General features: G+C 52.0%; 1 protein-coding gene across 1 annotated transcript in view; it reads right to left on the reverse strand.

Annotated features, from left to right (window-relative positions):
- The window catches only part of LOC147118180 (copine-6-like), a 130,282-nt gene that overhangs the window by 108,017 nt on the left and 2,794 nt on the right, over positions 1-19,471 (reverse strand). Inside the window, exon 2 of the mRNA XM_085984284.1 lies at positions 13,858-14,018. Within this exon, the coding sequence (XP_085840410.1) occupies positions 13,858-14,010 (153 nt within the window). The 5' untranslated portion in view covers positions 14,011-14,018. The remainder of the gene's footprint in view (positions 1-13,857; positions 14,019-19,471) is intronic.

A 19,471-nucleotide genomic window follows, 5' to 3' on the forward strand; every position in this document is an offset into this window, starting at 1 on the left:
CTGAGCGTAACTATGCCCAAATCGACAGGGAAGCACTCAGCCTGGTATGGGGAGTGAAGAAATTCAACCATTACCTACACGGATAAAAATTTACCTTGTTGACTGACCATCAACCCCTCATCTCCATATTCAACCCTAAAAAGGGTGTTCCCATTATGACGGCACAAAGGCTACAGAGGTGGTCCCTTCTTCTAGGGGCACACCAATACAACATAGAATACAAAGGATCAAAACAGCATGGGAATGCTGACGGTTTATCGCGCCTACCGTTGCCAACGGTAGAAGAGGCACCTACAGTAGACCCAGTGGAGATGTTCCACTCAACCATAGTGGAATGTCTACCAGTAACAAATTCTGCCATTGAAAAGGAAACGAGAAATGACCCGACTCTCTCACGAGTCTACGACTTAACGGTAAAGGGATGGCCAGCACATGGCGAACCACTGTTGCCAGCATTCTCGCAAAGAAGAGAACAGCTGTCAGTATGCCGAGGAACCTTGATGTGTGGATCCAAAGTGGTGATTCCACCCAAACTCCAGGATAAAGTGCTAAAGGAGCTTCACGAGGGGCATCTGGGTGGAGTGAAAATGAAGAACCTAGCCAGAGGGTTTGTATGGTGGCCAGGTATCGATGGAGACATAGAAGAAATGACCAAGAGCTGCCTAGGATGCCAGAAGGTCCAAAACGCTCCACCCCAAGCCCATCTACATCCATGGGAGTGGCCCTCATCTCCCTGGCAAAGGGTACACATCGACTTTGCTGGTCCATTTATGGGCTCAATGTTCTTAATCGCGGTTGATGCACACTCCAAGTGGTCGGAGGTAATAAAGATGTCCTCCACCACCACGGAAAAAATCATCACAGCATTAAGGACCATATTTGCCAGGAATGGGCTGCCGGAACAGATCTGTTCTGATAATGGACCGCAATTTGTGTCCGAAGAATTCAGGAAGTTCTTAAAAAACAATGGGGTTAAGCACTACACGTCCGCCCCATACCATCCCGCCACCAATGGATTGGCTGAAAGGTTTGTCCAGACCTTCAAGAAGGCCATAAAGGCCATGGGTAATGAAGACATAAAACTTCAGCACAAGGTGGATAACTTCTTGTTCGCATACAAGAATGCAACACATATGGTTACCAACCAAACTCCCGCCATGATGTTCTTCAATAGAAACCTAAGATGCCGGCTGGATTTGATCAAGCCCAACATCAGAAGGGACGTGGAGAACCGGCAATTTCAAGGCATGAATGAAAGGCCAACTAGAACCTTCCAGATAGGTCAACAAGTTTTGGCCCGGGACTACCGTACCGAGAAATGGCAGCCTGGAACTATCTGCACACAACTAGGACCACTGATGTATACCGTGGACATCGGAGAAAGCATAATAAGGCGCCATGCTGACCAAATCATAGAGCCATCCGAAAAGGGACAACCTACACCACAACTCTATACGCCTAACGATGAAGTAGAGATACCCATATCTACCTCCGATCCGGTGATACTGGAACCCGATGAACCCGACACTGGCATTCAAGCCGAATCAGCCTTGGCAAAAGAACCTACTACACCACCAGAAACTGCTACACCACCGAGGCGTTATCCGGACCGAGTTAGGAAGCCTCCAGAGAGACTGACTTATAATTAATTAGTTGCAGCAATGTGTATATTATTTTTCTTATAACATGTAATTAATAATTACTTAAAATATTATGTACTGGTTAGCTAAAAGGGGAGGAATTGTAGTGTATGTGCCTTTAAGAGCCCCATGTGTGCTGTAATGCCGGTAATGGCCACTCGGGCTATATAAGCCTGTATATTGTGTTATATCCGTTAGTACCCCTCCAGACTTTGCTTAGTAAACACCTATGAACCAACTCCTGTCTTCAGTGTCTCTATCAACACACAGACACAACACCGGTCTCATCCTCTAAGGGACCAACATTTACTTTAGCCACCCTTTTTCTTTTTATACAACTATAAAAACTCTTACTATCTGTTTTTATATTTTTTGCTAATTTACTTTCATAATCTATCTTCCCTTTCTTAATCAATCTTTATGTTATTTTTTGCTGTCTTTTAAAGTTTTCCCAATCCTCTATCCTCCCGCTAGATTTGGCTACCTTATATGCCCTTGTTTTTAGTCGAATACTATCCTTAATTTCTTTACTTAGCCACGGATGGCTGTCTTTTCTTTTACACCCTTTTCTTCTCAGTGGAATATATTTTTTTTGGAAGTTGTAAAATAACTCCTTAAATGTACACCACTGATCATGTATCGTCTTACCCTTTAATCTATTTTCCCAATCCACTCTACTCAATTCCGCTCTCATACCTTCATAGTCTCCTTTATTCAAGCTTAGCACGCTTGTTTGAGATCCAACCTTTTCACCCTCTAATTGAATATGGAATTCAACCATGTTATCGTCACTCATTCCAAGGGGATCCTTTACTAGGACATTTTTAATTAATCCTGTCTCGTTACACAGGACCAGATCTAAGGTTGCTTGCCCCCTGGCCGGTTCAGTTACATACTGCTCAAGAAACCCATCCCTAATACACTCAATGAACTCATCCTCAAGGCAGCCCTGCCCAATTTGATTTGTCCAATTAATATGATAGTTAAAATCCCCCATAATTATAGATGTTCCCTTATTACAAGCCTCAACTATTTCCTGATTGATACTCCGTCCAACAGAGTTGCCACTGTTCGGAGGCCTATAGACTACGCCCACTAGTGTTTTTTTCCCCTTATTATTCCTTACCTCCACCCAAACTGTTTCATTGTCCTGATCTTTTGACCCAATATCATTTCTCTGTATTACAGTGATTCCTTCCTTTATTAACATAGCCACCCCACCTCCCCTTCCTTCCTGCCTGTCCTTCCTGATCGTTAAATAACCTGGTATGTTTAATTCCCAGGCATTGTCACCCTGCAGCCATGTTTCTGTAATGGCCACAAGATCATACCCATATGTAGTTATTTGTGCCATTAACTCATCTATTTTGTTACGAATGCTACGTGCATTCAGACAGAGAACTTTCAAATATGTTTTGTGACACTTAGTTCCTGCTTTTGCCCTTTTTATTACTTTACCTTTTACTCCATACCTTCTGCCCCTTCCTGACACGCTCTGGTTTTTCATTTCCCCACTGCTACCTAAGTCTATGACCTTCCCTGTTGTCATTTTTATTATTTGCTCTCTAGGAACCTCCCCCCCACTAGTTAGTTTAAAGCCCTCTCTACAGCCCTAGTTATATGATCTGCCAGGACTCTAGTCCCAGCACTGGCCAAGTGAAGCCCGTCCCAACAGAACAACTCCCTCCTGCCCCAGTACTGGTGCCAGTGTCCCAGGAAGCAAAACCCATTTCTCCCACACCAGTCTTTGAGCCACGCATTTAACTCTCTAATTTTATTTGTCCTAGCCAAATTCGCTCGTGGCTCAGGTAATAATCCAGAGATTATTACCCTTGTGGTTCTGCTTTTTAATTTGGCCCCTAGCTGCTCAAACTCCCTCAGCAGAACCTCCTTCCTTGTCCTATCTATGTCGTTGGTACCAACATGGACCACGACAACTGGATCCTCCCCCTCCCACTCCAAGTTTCTCTCCAGTCCAGAGGAGATGTCCTTAACCCTGGCACCGGGCAGGCAACACAGCCTTCGGGACTCTTGCTCTCGGCTGCAGAGAGCTCTATCTATCCCCCAAACGATACTATCTCCTACCACTACAACATTTCTTTTAACTCCCCCCACTTGAATGGCCCCCCGCTCCATGGTGCTGTGGCCAGGTTGCTCATCCTCCCCGCAGTCCCTGTTCCCATCCTCACAGGGAGTAAGAGCCTCAAACCTGTTGGACAAGAGCAAGGGCTGCGGCTCCTCCAACACTACCTCCTGGATCCCCGTACCTGCCTCACTTCTAGTCACACCATCCTGACCCTGGCCACGGACTACATCTGAATTAATTAATCTAATTGGTGTGAATACCTCGTGATACACAGAGTCCAGGTAACTCTCCCCCTCCCTGATGTGTCTCAGTGTTTGAAGCTCGGACTCCAGCTCTTCAACACGGAGCCGGAATTCCTCGAGCAGCCAACACTTACTGCAAATGTGATCACCGTGAGCATCAATGGTGTCCACCAGCTCCCACATATTGCAGCAGCAACACATCGCCTGATCTCCCATTCTATGTAATTAATTAAATTTATTAATATTATTCTTAAATACCCTCTGCTCCGATTCTAGATGGTGAATATCACACCTTAGAAACTATAAAACAAAGAGATTTAAGCTTCAAAAGGGAGAAATACTCACCAACCAATCACTTACCCGCTTTCTGGTGACGTCACACTTGGATTACTTTTTACCTCTCTCCTTCCCTCCGAGTTCCCAGACTGGAGATTGGTAAACCTACCTGGTCTCTGGGACTTTTATAGCCCCGCTCTGCCGCTCAGGATTCCCGCCGATGCTGTGAGGCCTTACCTGGCCTCTGGGGCCTTTTATAGCCCCGCTCTGCCGCTCGAGATTCCCGCCGACGCTGTGAGGCCTTACCTGGCCTCTGGGGCCTTTTATAGCCCCGCTCTGCCGCTCAGGATTCCCGCCGACGCTGTGAGGCCTTACCTGGCCTCTGGGGCCTTTTATAGCCCCGCTCTGCCGCTCAGGATTCCCGCCGACGCTGTGAGGCCTTACCTGGTCTCTGGGGCCTTTTATAGCCCCGCTCTGCCGCTCAGGATTCCCGCCGACGCTGTGAGGCCTTACCTGGTCTCTGGGGCCTTTTATAGCCCCGCTCTGCCGCTCAGGATTCCCGCCGACGCTGTGAGGCCTTACCTGGCCTCTGGGGCCTTTTATAGCCCCGCTCTGCCGCTCAGGATTCCCGCCGACGCTGTGAGGCCTTACCTGGTCTCTGGGACTTTTATAGCCACGCTACTGCCGCTCAGGATTCCTGCCGACGCTGTGAGGCCTTACCTGGTCTCTGGGGCCTTTTATAGCCCCGCTCTGCCGCTCAGGATTCCCGCCGACGCTGTGAGGCCTTACCTGGTCTCTGGGACTTTTATAGCCCCGCTCTGCCGCTCGAGATTCCCGCCGACGCTGTGAGGCCTTACCTGGTCTCTGGGACTTTTATAGCCCCGCTCTGCCGCTCAGGATTCCCGCCGACGCTGTGAGGCCTTACCTGGTCTCTGGGCCTTTTATAGCCCCGCTCTGCCGCTCAGGATTCCCGCCGACGCTGTGAGGCCTTACCTGGTCTCTGGGCCTTTTATAGCCCCGCTCTGCCGCTCAGGATTCCCGCCGACGCTGTGAGGCCTTACCTGGTCTCTGGGACTTTTATAGCCCCGCTCTGCCGCTCAGGATTCCCGCCGACGCTGTGAGGCCTTACCTGGTCTCTGGGACTTTTATAGCCACGCTGCTGCCGCTCAGGATTCCTGCCGACGCTGTGAGGCCTTACCTGGTCTCTGGGACTTTTATAGCCACGCTCTGCCGCTCAGGATTCCCGCTGACGCTGTGAGGCCTTACCTGGTCTCTGGGACTTTTATAGCCCCGCTCTGCCGCTCAGGATTCCCGCCGACGCTGTGAGGCCTTACCTGGTCTCTGGGACTTTTATAGCCCCGCTCTGCCGCTCGAGATTCCCGCCGACGCTGTGAGGCCTTACCTGGTCTCTGGGACTTTTATAGCCCCGCTGCTGCCGCTCAGGATTCCTGCCGACGCTGTGAGGCCTTACCTGGTCTCTGGGACTTTTATAGCCCCGCTCTGCCGCTCAGGATTCCCGCCGACGCTGTGAGGCCTTACCTGGTCTCTGGGACTTTTATAGCCCCGCTGCTGCCGCTGAGTTCCCACCGACGCACTGAGGCCTTACCTGGTCTCTGGGGCCTTTTATAGCCCCGCTCTGCTGCTGAAACACCCGCCGACGCACTGAGGCCTTACCTGGTCTCTGGGGCTTTTATAGCCCCGCTGCTGCCGCTGAGTTCCCGCCGACGCTGTGAGGCCTTACCTGGTCTCTGGGACTTTTATAGCCCCACTGCTGCCGCTGAGTTCCCGCCGACGCACTGCGGCCTTACCTGGTCTCTGGGACTTTTATAGCCCCACTGCTGCCGCTGAGTCCCCGCCGACGCACTGCGGCCTTACCTGGTCTCTGGGACTTTTATAGCCCCACTGCTGCCGCTGAGTTCCCGCTGACGCACTGAGGCCTTACCTGGACTCTGGGGCTTTTATAGCCCCGCTGCTGCCGCTGAAATTCCCGCCGACGCTGTCATGGTAGGAATGGTGTCATGTGACAATGTAGAAAAGGATACAGAAAATGTGCAGCCCTCAGGAATGGACAATGCTGAACATAAAGTTAATGCAGTAAAAGATGACAAATGGATAATGTCACTGCAGGTAAATGGAGCATTAGTCACATTGAAACTAGACACTGGGGCAAAAGCAAACTTAATCAGTATGAGTGACATTAACAATATGAAAGAAAAGCCCAAAATACAGAAAAAGTCAGTACTACTGAAGAACTATAATGGACAGAAAATAGATAGCTTAGGTGTATGCAGACTTAAAGTGACAGTCAAAGACAAAGGCCTAGAAATTGAGTTTTGGCGCAGCCAGGGCTTTAGCGCCGGAAGTTAGTGCCGGAGCTAAGTCGCGCTGGTCGGGCCCAAAATTCAATAGTTCTGCGCCCAAACGGCTGCCGGCGCTGCTGAGAGCTGTTTGCGCCTGAAAACTGGCGCTACGCGCTGAATATCGGCGCTATTCCGGCGCTGCGGCACCCGCTGCGGTGCGGCAGGTTCGGGAAGTGCAGGCCTCCTCCTTCCCTTAAGGAAGAGCTGCCTGCACCCGGCCGCGGCCCGCGAAAATCTTTTTAAAAATGAGCCCGGCACCTCGGACAAGTGCCGGGCTTGCTTCTGTTCCGGGGGGGGGGGGGGGAAGTCCGGGGAGGGAGCTGCGGCCAGGCGGCCGGCGGGAAAGCGGCCGGCCGCCGCGGGGCCTTTAATGCGCTGGCGCAAAGTCATGTAAGACTCTGTTGCCAGAGTCTTAGTTGCGGCTGCCACGGGCGAGGCGGCCGCAACTGAATTTCGGCGCTGGGGCCCGTCGGCATGGCAACCGGGACGCTGCGCACACCGATGACGTCATCGGTGCCGGCGCAGCGCTACCGGTCTACCGCGGCGGAAGGGCCCCAGGCAATTTCGGCGCCGGCGCCAATTGCAGCGCTAGGCCCTCTAGCGCCGCAAAATCGGCGCTAAGGGCACTGAATTTCTAGGCCAAAGTGCATCATCTCATGTTTTCTGTTGTGGCTGAAGGACTTGATTCACTACTAGGTGACAAAGCTTGTGAGGACTTAGAACTGGTCAAGAGAGTCTACCGTGTAAACTGTGCCATAAACAGACCAGATGACTCAGTGGATTCTGTAGTGAGTAATTTCCAGGATGTGTTCAAAGGATTTGGAGTTCTACCATTCACTTACAAGATCCAGCTAAAGGAGGATGCTCAGCCAGTGGTACATGCTCCACGGAGAGTTCCAGCACCCCTGCGTGACCGGCTCAAGAAAGAACTGGACAGAATGACCACATTAGGAGTCATCAGGAAAGTCAAAGAGCCAACAGATTGGGTTGACTCCATGGTATGTGTAAAGAAAAAGAATAATGATCTAAGAGCATGCATGGATCCAAAGGACTTAAATGCAAACATAAAACGTGAACACTACCAGATTCCCAAGCGAGAAGAAATCACCAGTGAAATGTCAGGTGGCAGATACTTCACAAAGCTCGATGCCTCACAAGGATTTTGGCAACTAAAACTGGATGAAGAAAGCACCAAATACTGTACCTTCAACACACCATTTGGCAGGTATTGTTTCCTCAGCATGCCTTTCGGGATAATATCTGCATCTGAAATCTTTCATAGAGCGATGGAACACATAATTGAAGGTCTGGAAGGAGTTCGGGTCTATGTTAGTGACATCATCATCTGGGGCTCCACACTGAAAGAACACAATGAGAGACTGACTAAAGTGCTACAGAGCATACGCTGTATGCTCTGTAGCTCAACTGACTGAAGCTCAACAAAGCCAAGTGTCAGTTTGGCGTCCAGGAAGTCACTTTCCTAGGAGATAATCTATCTGGTAAAGGAATAGAGCCAGATATGGAAAAAGTAAACGCCATACTCAACATGCCCCGACCCACTGACAAAAAAGGAGTGCTACGCATCATGGGAATGATAAACTTCATTGGAAAGTTCATTCCTAACTTGTCAGCCAAGACAGCCTGTCTGCGAGACCTGCTACGTAAAACAAATGAGTTCGCATGGACAGAAAGACATGAACATGAGTGGATGAACCTCAAAACAGTGCTGACAACCACACCTGTACTCACCTTCTTTGACCCAACAAAGAGAATCAAAGTGTCACCAAAAGATGGCCTAGGTGCGGTCTTGCTACAAGCAGAGGGTGAAGATTGGAAGCCTGTTGCCTGTGCCTCCAGGTCTATGACTGATTCTGAGTGTCGATACGCCCAGATTGAAAAGGAATGTCTAGGCTTGGTAGTTGGACGAGAAAAGTTCCATGGCTACATATATGGACTTCCCACCTTCACAGTTGAGACAGATCACTGCCCACTGGTTGCCATCATTAAAAAAAATCTGAATGAGATGTCTCCAAGGATTCAACGACCCATGATGAAGCTGCAAAGATATGACTTTGAACTGATCTACACACTAGGCAAATACATAGTGTTAGGAGATGCACTATCCCGAGCACCCACAATGAGTCATGTGAGCTCTACTGAGGAAGACGTGGATGTTCATGTGAGTATGGTCACTGCTGCGCTGCCCGTGTCAGACACAAAATCAAAGCAAATAGCAGAAGAAACAGTAAAAGATACAGTATTACAAACAGTAATAGAGAACATTCATCATGGTTGGCCAAAAGGTTCCTGTCCAAAGTACTATCACATAAGGTCAGAGTTGAGTGTCGCAAGTGGACTATTACTAAAACAGAACAGAATAGTCATTCCACAGGCTCTACGTCAAGACATGCTCAAAAGGATTCATGAGGGACACCTCGGAATTGAAAAATGCAAAAGGAGAGCAAGAGACACTGTTTATTGGCCTGGCATAAATAAGGACATTGAGAACATGATAGGCATATGTGAGACATGTCAGAAACACCAAAACAAACAAGCAAAGGAACCAATGATAGTAGCTGACTTACCAACAGCACCATGGAAAAAGGTTGGTATGGACCACTTTCATTTGAATGGTAAAGACTATCTAATAGTGATTGAATACTATTCTAACTATCCTGAGATGGCGCTGATCTCAAGCACATCAGCAAGCAGTGTCATAATGCATGTTAAATCCATCTTCGCCAGACATGGAATTCCCAGGATTGCCGTTAGCGACAATGGTCCGTGCTTCAACTGTAAGGAGTGGCAACAGTTTGCAGCACAGTATGACTTTCAGCACATCACATCCAGTCCTTTGTATGCTCAGTCGAATGGTAAGGCAGAGAAAGGTGCTCAAGTTCTCAAGCAGCTACTGAAGAAAGCGACAGAAAGCAAGTCTGATCCTTATCTCACCCTGCTGAGCTACCGAGTCTCACCTTTAGACTCTGGTTCTTCACCTGCTGAACTCCTAATGGGTCGCAAGTTACGCACCACGCTACCCTGCTGTGCAAAAGAAAAGCAGAGTAAGGAACTGAGACAGAGACTTCAACTGTTAAAGCTGAAACAGAAATCATACTATGACAAGTCATCCAAAACTCTGAAACCATTGACAAGGGATGATGTTGTCAGGATTGAGGATCCAGATGCATGGAACAGGAAAGCTACAGTTCTTGAGGAAGTAGGACCAAGGTCATACACTGTTAGAACTGAGGAAGGACAGATTCTCAGGAGGAACCGCCGTTCCCTCCTGAAAACACAAGAAACTATCCAAGAGCAAATCGATGACAATGCCGCAACTGAATCTTGTCACTCACCACCAGAACAATCTAATACAAACGCACATACAGGCTCTCATGAAAACACATCAGACTTACCTGTGCTGAGAAGATCCACACGTGAAGTGAAAAAGCCTTGAGTACAAAGAAAACTACATTGAAAATGTATTGACTGTTGAAGATGTTTATGTTTATAGATGTTTATGTTTATAGAGCACTAACAAAAGTGTTACTGATATCATCTTTATCGTGTTTCTTGAAAGTTGATTGATATTGATTATGTTTAACCTCAAAGAAAGGGGGATGTAATGATCAGTAACATATCATTCTAGAATGGTACACTAGGTGGCGCTGTATGTATATAAGAGTGGGTCTACCCACGATGCACTAGGCTACCCACAAGGCAGTAGTCAAGATGGATGCTGTACAAGTCCACATGGCTGAATAAAGTGACTAGCTCAAGCTAGCTGTTCATAATAAGATTGTCTATTTATTTATGAACATAACAGTGGCCACGGGATCTTTTACATACCACCTGAGAGAGCAGATGGGGCCTCGGTTTAAAGTCTCATCTGAAAGATGGCACCTCCGACAGTGCGGCGCTCCCTCAGTACTGCCCCTCCGACAGTGCGGCGCTCCCTCAGTACTGCCCCTCCGACAGTGCAGCACTCCCTCAGTACTGCCCCTCCGACAGTGCGGCGCTCCCTCAGTACTGCCCCTCCGACAGTGCAGCGCTCCCTCAGTACTGCCCCTCCCACAGTGCAGCTCTCCCTCTGTACTGCCCCTCCGACAGTGCGGCGCTCCCTCAGCACTGCCCCTCTGACAGTGCGGTGCTCCCTCAGTACTGCCCCTCCCACAGTGCAGCGGTCCCTCAGGACTGCCCCTCCGACAGTGCAGCACTACCTCAGTACTGTCCCTCCGACAGTTCAGCGCTCTCTCAGGACTGATCCTCCGACAGTGCAGCGCTCCCTCAGTACTGATCCTCCAACAGTACCGCGCTCTTTCAGTACTGCCCCTCTGACAGTGCAGCGCTCCCTCAGTACTGCCCCTCCGACAGTGCAGCGCTCCCACAGTACTGCCCCTCTGACAGTGCGGCGCTCCCTCAGTACTTTCCATCCGACAGTGCAGCGCTCCCTCAGTACTGCCCCTCCGACAGTGCGATGCTCTCTCAGTACTGCCCCTCCGACAGTGCAGCGCTCCCTCAGTACTGCCCCTCCGACAGTGCGATGCTCTCTCAGTACTGCCCCTCTGACAGTGCGGCGCTCCCTCAGTACTGCCCCTCCGACAGTGCAGCGCTCCCTCAGTACTGCCCCTCCGACAGTGCGATGCTCTCTCAGTACTGCCCCTCCGACAGTGCGATGCTCTCTCAGTACTGCCCCTCTGACAGTGCGGCGCTCCCTCAGTACTTTCCATCCGACAGTGCAGCGCTCCCTCAGTACTGCCCCTCCGACAGTGCAGCGCTCCCTCAGTACTGCCCCTCCGACAGTGCGGTGCTCTCTCAGTACTGCCCCTCCGACAGTGCAGCGCTCCCTCAGTACTGCCCCTCCGACAGTGCGATGCTCTCTCAGTACTGCCCCTCTGACAGTGCGGCGCTCCCTCAGTACTGCCCCTCCGACAGTGCAGCGCTCCCTCAGTACTGCCCCTCCGACAGTGCGATGCTCTCTCAGTACTGCCCCTCCGACAGTGCGATGCTCTCTCAGTACTGCCCCTCTGACAGTGCGGCGCTCCCTCAGTACTTTCCATCCGACAGTGCAGCGCTCCCTCAGTACTGCCCCTCCGACAGTGCAGCGCTCCCTCAGTACTGCCCCTCCGACAGTGCGGCGCTCCCTCAGTACTGCCCCTCCGACAGTGCAGCGCTCCCTCAGTACTGCCCCTCTGACAGTGCGGCGCTCCCTCAGTACTGTCCCTCCGACAGTGCAGCACTCCCTCAGTACTGCCCCTCCGACAGTGCGGCGCTCCCACAGTGCGGCGCTCCCTCAGTACTGCCCCTCCGACAGTGCAGCACTCCCTCAGTACTGCCCCTCCGACAGTGCAGCGCTCCCTCAGCACTGCACTGGAGTGTCAGGCTAGATTTCTGTGCTCAAGTCTCTAGAGTGGGACTTGCACCCACGACCTTCTGACTCGGAGGCACCTATCTTATATTGACGGCCCCAAGTTCTGGTCTGCCTCACAAGTGGAACCATTTCCTCTATGTCGACCCTATCGAAACCCCTTCGTAATATTAACGCCTTTTGTCTTGTTATTTATTCCTTCACGGGATGTGGGCGTCGCTGGCTCTGCGTGTGGGGCTCAGTACCGCAACATCGGGGGTGAGATCAGGCTAACACAGCACAGCACAGGCCAAGAACGAAGCCTGGGCTTTTCCTGCTCAGCCGGTCCGACGCACGCCCTCCCCTTCCTCAGCTACAGGCCACCCGGTCTTGCACGGGTTAAAAAACCAGACCGGTAACCACGGCGACGTACACAGAGAGCCGGGAAGGAGGGCTTGGAGACTCGGCGGAGGTGGGATGTTGAGGGGGAGGAGGGATAGGTCACTCACTAGCAATGAGACACCGTCAGAGTGCGACACGTTGCCTGGGCAACCGGCTGGAATCCAGCTCCTAATCGCTTATCCGGGACCATGAAAGACATTTTCACAATCCCCGTCTCCAGCTTAATGTTTATCTAGCTGGCCTGTCATCTGCGCTTAGAGACTCCGCAGGGAATCGCATATCATCAAAGCACATAACAGGGAGGTGTACGGAGAACACAGCATCCAACTCTCCCAGCGAGCCTCAGCGTGGGTTAGATACAGAGTAAAGCTCCCTCTACACAGTCCCCATCAAACACTCCCAGGGCAGGAACAGCACGGGTTAGATACAGAGTAAAGCTCCCTATACACTGTCCCATCAAACACTCCCAGGGCAGGAACAGCACGGGTTAGATACAGAGTAAAGCTCCCTCTACACTGTCCCATCAAACACTCCCGGGGCAGGTACAGCACAGGTTAGATACAGAGTAAAGCTCCCTATATACTGTCCCATCAAACACTCCCAGGGCAGGTACAGCACGGGTTAGATACAGAGTAAAGCTCCCTATACACTGTCCCATCAAACACTCCCAGGGCAGGTACAGCACAGGTTAGATACAGAGTAAAGCTCCCTATACACTGTCCCATCAAACACTCCCAGGGCAGGTACAGCACGGGTTAGATACAGAGTAATGCTCCCTCTACACTGTCCCATCAAACACTCCCAGGTCAGGTACAGCACGGGTTAGATACAGAGTAAAGCTCCCTCTGCACTGTCCCATCAAACACTCCCAGGGCAGGTACAGCATGGGTTAGATACTGAGTAAAGCTCCCTCTAGATTGTCCCCATCAAATACTCCCAGGGCAGGTACAGCACGGGTTAGATACAGAGTAAAGCTCCCTCTACACTGTCCCATCAAACACTCCCAGGGCAGGTACAGCACGGGTTAGATACAGAGTAAAGCTCCCTCTACACTGTCCCATCAAACACTCCCAGGGCAGGTACAGCACGGGTTAGATACAGAGTAAAGCTCCCTCTACACTGTCCCATCAAACACTCCCAGGGCAGGTACAGCACAGGTTAGATACAGAGTAAAGCTCCCTGTACACTGCACCATAGAGTTGGGGTTCATGTTCTAGATGGTTTCGTTGGGTTCTAGGAGTTTATGGATCCAGAACTTTTGCTATCTAGAAAATCTGGCTGGGATCTAGAAGTAAGGATTGAGTGAGGGGCACTGACCCTAATTGAGAAGATGTTGACCACTCGTATGGACAGGCTCGACATGTGGAGGATGTTGGTTTTCTAGATTGAATATCTCGATGGGACTTCTCCATCATCTCGAGCAGATCCAAAAATTCTTCCAGTTAGCCTGCTTCCTGCGTCGACGAGCCCTCCCCTCCCTCACCCCGTCCACCGCCCCCTTTCTTACCTCCACCCATGTGCCTTCGGTCAAAATCTTCAGGATGCTGCAAGGGTTTGATTTGCTGAGGGTCTCCCTGTCCAGCAGGTTCCGGCAGGAAAGCCTGAGCTCGACCCTCGAAGCCCCGAGGGCCACCGGATTGCTCTCGGTGCCCGCACTCATGTCCGGCCCTGAAGAGGAAGACACAGAACGAGGGGGTCAATGCAGCCAATGCCAGGTTGCCAATATTACGGGTAGTTCCCTGAGGCAATCGCTAAGAGGATCGGTATTTAAACACTCCCAGGATAAGTGTGCCACTCCGGCAGTGCGGCGCTCCCTCAGTATTGACCCTCCGACAGTGCGGCGCTCCCTCAGTACTGACCCTCTGACAGTGCAGCGCTCCTCCAGTACTGCCCCTCCGACAGTGCAGGGCTCCCTCAGTACTGCACCTCCGACAGTGCAGCGCTCCTCCAGTACTGCCCCTCCGACAGTGCGGCGCTCCCTCAGTACTGACCCTCTGACAGTGCAGCACTCCTCCAGTACTGCCTCTCCGACAGTGCAGGGCTCCCTCAGTACTGCACCTCCGACAGTGCAGCGCTCCTCCAGTACTGCCCCTCCGACAGTGCGGCGCTCCCTCAGTACTGACCCTCTGACAGTGCAGCGCTCCTCCAGTACTGCCTCTCCGACAGCGCAGTTCTCCCTCAGTATTGCCCCTCTGACTGTGCGGCGCTCCCTCAGAACTGTCCCTCCGACAGTGCGGCGCTCCCTCAGTACTGCCCCTCCGACAGTGCAGGGCTCCCTCAGTACTGCCCCTCCGACAGTGCGGCGCTCCCTCAGTACTGCCCCTCCGACAGTGCGGCGTTCCCTCAGTACTGCCCCTCCGACAGTGCGGCCCTCCCTCAGTACTGTCCCTCCGACAGTGCAGCGCTCCCTCAGTACTGCCCCTCCGACAGTGCGGCGTTTCCTCAGTACTGCCCCTCCAACAGTGCGGCCCTCCCTCAGTACTGCCCCTCCGACAGTGCGACACTCCCTCAGTACTGTCCCTCCGACAGTGCAGCACTCCCTCAGTACTGCCCCTCTGACAGTCCGATGCTCCCTCAGTACTGTCCCTCCGACAGTGCAGCACTCCCTCAGTACTGCCCCTCCGACAGTGCGGCGCTCCCTCAGTACTGCCCCTCCGACAGTGCTGCGCTCCCTCAGTACTGCCCCTCTGACAGTGCGGCGCTCCCTCAGTACTGCCCCTCCGACAGTGCGGCGCTCCCTCAGTACTGCCCCTCCGACAGTGCGGCGCTCCCTCAGTACTGCCCCTCCGACAGTGCGGCGCTCCCTCAGTACTGTCCCTCCGACAGTGCAGCACTCCCTCAGTACTGCCCCTCTGACAGTCCGACGCTCCCTCAGTACTGTCCCTCTGACAGTGCAGCACTCCCTCAGTACTGCCCCTCCGACAGTGCGGTGCTCCCTCAGTACTGCCCCTCCAACAGTGCGGCGCTCCCTCAGTACTGCCCCTCCGACAGTGCAATATTCCCTCAGTACTGCCCCTCCAACAGTGCAGCGCTCCCTCAGTACTGCCCCTCCGACAGTGCAGCGCTCCCTCAGTACTGCCCCTCTGACAGTGCAATGTTCCCTCAGTACTGCCCCTCCGACAGTGCGGCGCTCCCTCAGTACTGCACTGGGAGTTTAAGGCTTGGATATAGGGGCTCAATTCTCTGGAGTAGGATTCGAAGCCACGACCTATCGACCCAGCAGCGAGAGTGCTGACCCCTTGAGTTATCTCCGAAGGTTAGCTCCAGGACGGAGTGCGATTTGACCACTGCAGAGTGTGTAACATCGAGCATGCAATCATTGAACGTCCCTTGTTCTTTGAGGACCAATTTATAACTCTCAGTCCTGATCGCATTTTCCCTACCTCATTCATCCATAAGCACCGTGTCGACAAGAGCAGGCCAGAGGCTGGGTATTCTGCGGCGAGTGTCTCACCTCCTGACTCCCCAAAGCCTTTCCACCATCTACAAGACACAAGTCAGGGAGTGTGATGGAATACTCTCCACTTGCCTGGATGAGTGCAGCTCCCAACAACACTCAAGAAGCTCGACACCATCCAGGACAAAGCAGCCCGCTTGATTGGCACCCCATCCACCACCTTCAACAATCACTCCCTCCACCACCGGCGCACCGTGGCTGCAGTGTGTACCATCTACAAGATGCACTGCAGCAACTCGCCAAGGCTTCTTCGGCAGCACCTCCCAAACCCGTGACCTCTTCCACCTAGAAGGACAAGGGCAGCAGGCGCATGGGAACACCGCCACCTCCAAGTTCCCCTCCAAGTCACACACCATCCTGACTTGGAAATATATCGGACGATCCTTCATCGTCGCTGGGTCAAAATCCTGGAACTCCCTCCCTAACAGCACTGTGGGAGCACCTTCACCACACGGACTACAGCGGTTCAAGAAGGGGTCTCACCACCACCTTCGCGAGGGCAACTAGGGATGGGCAATAAATGCTGGGCCTTGCCAGCGACGCCCACATCCCAGGAACAAATTATAAAAACAATATTCAATGGCCCAGAAATTCGGGTCGGGGGCTTCCCGCGGGCGTAAGTCCCCGACCTGCACTTACCTAGCGCGCCGGCACGTTGTGTTGTGGGCCCGCGCGGGATTCCGATCCGGGGCCTCCTCCAACTGCCGGCGCGCAGTGCTTGTGTATCCCAGGGGCGCAGTTAGTTCGAAGCGTCCCCTGGGATCACGTGGGCCATGGAGAGCCAATGGTAGCAGGGAATGCTTCATTCATAAGTTTGACAGGAAGGGCTGTCAAACCTATAAATACTATAAGCCCCAAAACATCACTAAATCTTCAAATAATTTTTTTTTTAAATCACATTTTTAAAATAAACTATAAATTACATGAAATAACTATTTTAAACTATAATTTAAATTTTTGAAAAAGTTAATTACATTTTCTAACAGGGCTAAAAATGAACTTACCTTTCTTTAAAGTATTAAAAAATAATAAACCTGTGGAAAAAATGTTTTAATTTTAATTAATTCACCACTTACCTTGTAAAAAGCAGGCCTTGCGACTGCTTTTTAAATGTGTAACTGCTGGAGACTTAACTTCCCGGGAAAACCTGCAAAAAATAACGTACGTTCGATGCACACGCGCTGCCTTTCCCGCGCACGCGTTCGACTTCTGAACCCCTTTGTTCAGGGGAACGGAAGTGCCGGTTTCCCGCGCATGCGCAGTGCGTGCACGAAACCGGCACTTCCATCGGGCCTACGGGTGAGCACCCCATGCGTCCTCACCCGTGGAGACCCGAATTTCTGGGCCATTAAGACGAGCCGGTGCTCACAGCTCAATATCTGACACTCAGGGAACAGCGAGAACTTGACAACGTCAAAGAGAGGAGCGAAGCCCGCGCGGGGTTAGAAATTCCCGTTCGGCGGCGCACTGGGTTTATCCCGGCGCAATTCGCCCGAAACCGCCGGGCGACTGGCCACCGAAAGCGGGCGCAAATCCCGAGTGCTAGCCCCCGTCCGGCGTAAACCGGGTTGCCGTCGTCTGCCGGGCTGGTGTACACAAAGACGGCGCGCGAAGTCAGCCCCCCAGATCGAACTAATCACCCAGGCGCGTTTCCGCCAAACTGCACTCCTTTTCGGGCCTTCGAGGAGGCTTCGAAAATTGAGCTGGCTCTTTCTGCTGCAACGACACTAATCGGCAGCTTACGAGGGTAATTTGTTTTTGGTTTATTCATTTACCGAGCAGCTGACTGCAGTAGCCCCGATCGAACTGGCCAATGGCTTTGGTACGTTTTACAAAAGACACTCTCAGTCATTTTTTAAAAACCGGGTTACCCGACGGATTGACAAGCGAGATTAAAAACATAGAAACATTGAAGATAGGAGCAGGAGGAGGCCATTCGGCCCATCGACCCTGCTCCACCATTCAATGAGATCATGGCTGATCATCCAAATTCAGTACCCTGTCCCTGCCTTCTCCCCATATCCCTTGATCCCTTTAGCCTTAAGAAATATATCCAACTCCTTCTTGAATATATTTAATGAATTGGCCTCAACTGCCTTCTGTGGTAGAGAATTCCACAGGTTCACCACTCTCTGGGTGAAGAAATTCCTCCTCATCTCTGTCCTAAATGGCTTACCCCTTATCCTTAGACTGTGACCCCTGGTTATGGATTCCCCCGCCATCGGGAACATTCTTCCTGCATCTAGTCTGTCTAGTCCTGTTAGAATTTTATAAGTTTCAATGCGATCCCCTCTCATTCTTCTAAACTCCAGCGAGTATAAGCCCAATCGACCCAATCTCTCCTCATACGGGACTTGGTGCCAAATGGGTATCGGCCATTTTGAGGCGCTAATATCGGCCGGGTGCAAAGTTTAGCGCCTGGCGCTGATTATCGCCTCCGACTGCAAAATTCGCCTCTACCGCCCCCCTGGAGATGATTTGAGTGCTAAATCAGGCGCTACACACCTCTCTTAAGGCGTTAACATCGGGGAGCGAGACGCTATCTCAGAGCGCTGCCGAAGTTCAGGTGGTGCCCGTTGCCATGGAAGCCAGACAGACTGGTGCTGTCCAGTTCTGAAAGGGAAGCGGCGATCCAGCTGCTATTCAAGAAGGAGTTAGATATATTTCTTAAGGCTAACGGGATCAAGGGATATGGGGAGAAGGCAGGGACCAGGTACTGAATTTGGATGATCAGCCATGATCGCATTGAACGGCGGAGCAGGCTCGAGGGGCCGAATGGCCGACTCCTGCTCCTATCTTCTATGTTTCTATGTTTCACCCATCACCCCCTTTTGCTCGCTGGCCTGCATTGGCTCCCCGTCTGGCAATGCCCCAAATTTTGAAATCCTTGTTTTCCAATCGCTCCATGGTCACCACGTCCCTCCCCATCTCTGTAACCTTCTCCAGCTCCGACAACCCTCCGAGATAGCCAGAAACCTAACTGGGCCGGCCACATAAACACTGTGGCTACAAGAGCAGGTCAGAGGCTGGGAATTCTGCGGCGAGTGTCTCACCTCCTGACTCCCCAAAGCCTTTCCACCATCTACAAGACACAAGTCAGGAGTGTGATGGAATACTCTCCACTTGCCTGGATGAGCGCAGCTCCAACAACACTCAAGAAGCTCGACACCATCCAGGACAAAGCAGCCCGTTTGATCGGCACCCCATCCACCACCTTAAACATTCACTCCCTCCACCACCGGCGCACCGTGGCTGCAGTGTGTACCATCTACAAGATGCACTGCAGCAACTCGCCAAGGCTTCTTCGGCAGCACCTCCCAAACCCACGACCTCTTCCACCTAGAAGGACAAGGGCAGCAGGCACATGGGAACACCACCACCTCCAAGTTCCCCTCCAAGTCACACACACCATCCTGACTTAGAAATATATCGGACGCTCCTTCATCGTCGCTGGGTCAAAATCCTGGAACTCCCTCCCTAACAGCGCTGTGGGAGCACCTTCACCACACGGACTGCAGCGGTTCAAGAAAGGCGGCTCACCACCACCTTCGCAAGGGCAACTAGGGATGGGCAATAAATGCTGGGCCTTGCCAGCAACGCCCAGATCCCGTGAACGAACAGAAAAAGCTATCTGTGCTCCTCCAATTCAGGCCACCGATTCTCC

Source organism: Somniosus microcephalus, chromosome 4 (assembly GCF_052327205.1).
Source record: "Somniosus microcephalus isolate GS21.2 chromosome 4, FLI_Smic_1.0, whole genome shotgun sequence".
NCBI lineage: Eukaryota > Metazoa > Chordata > Chondrichthyes > Squaliformes > Somniosidae > Somniosus > Somniosus microcephalus.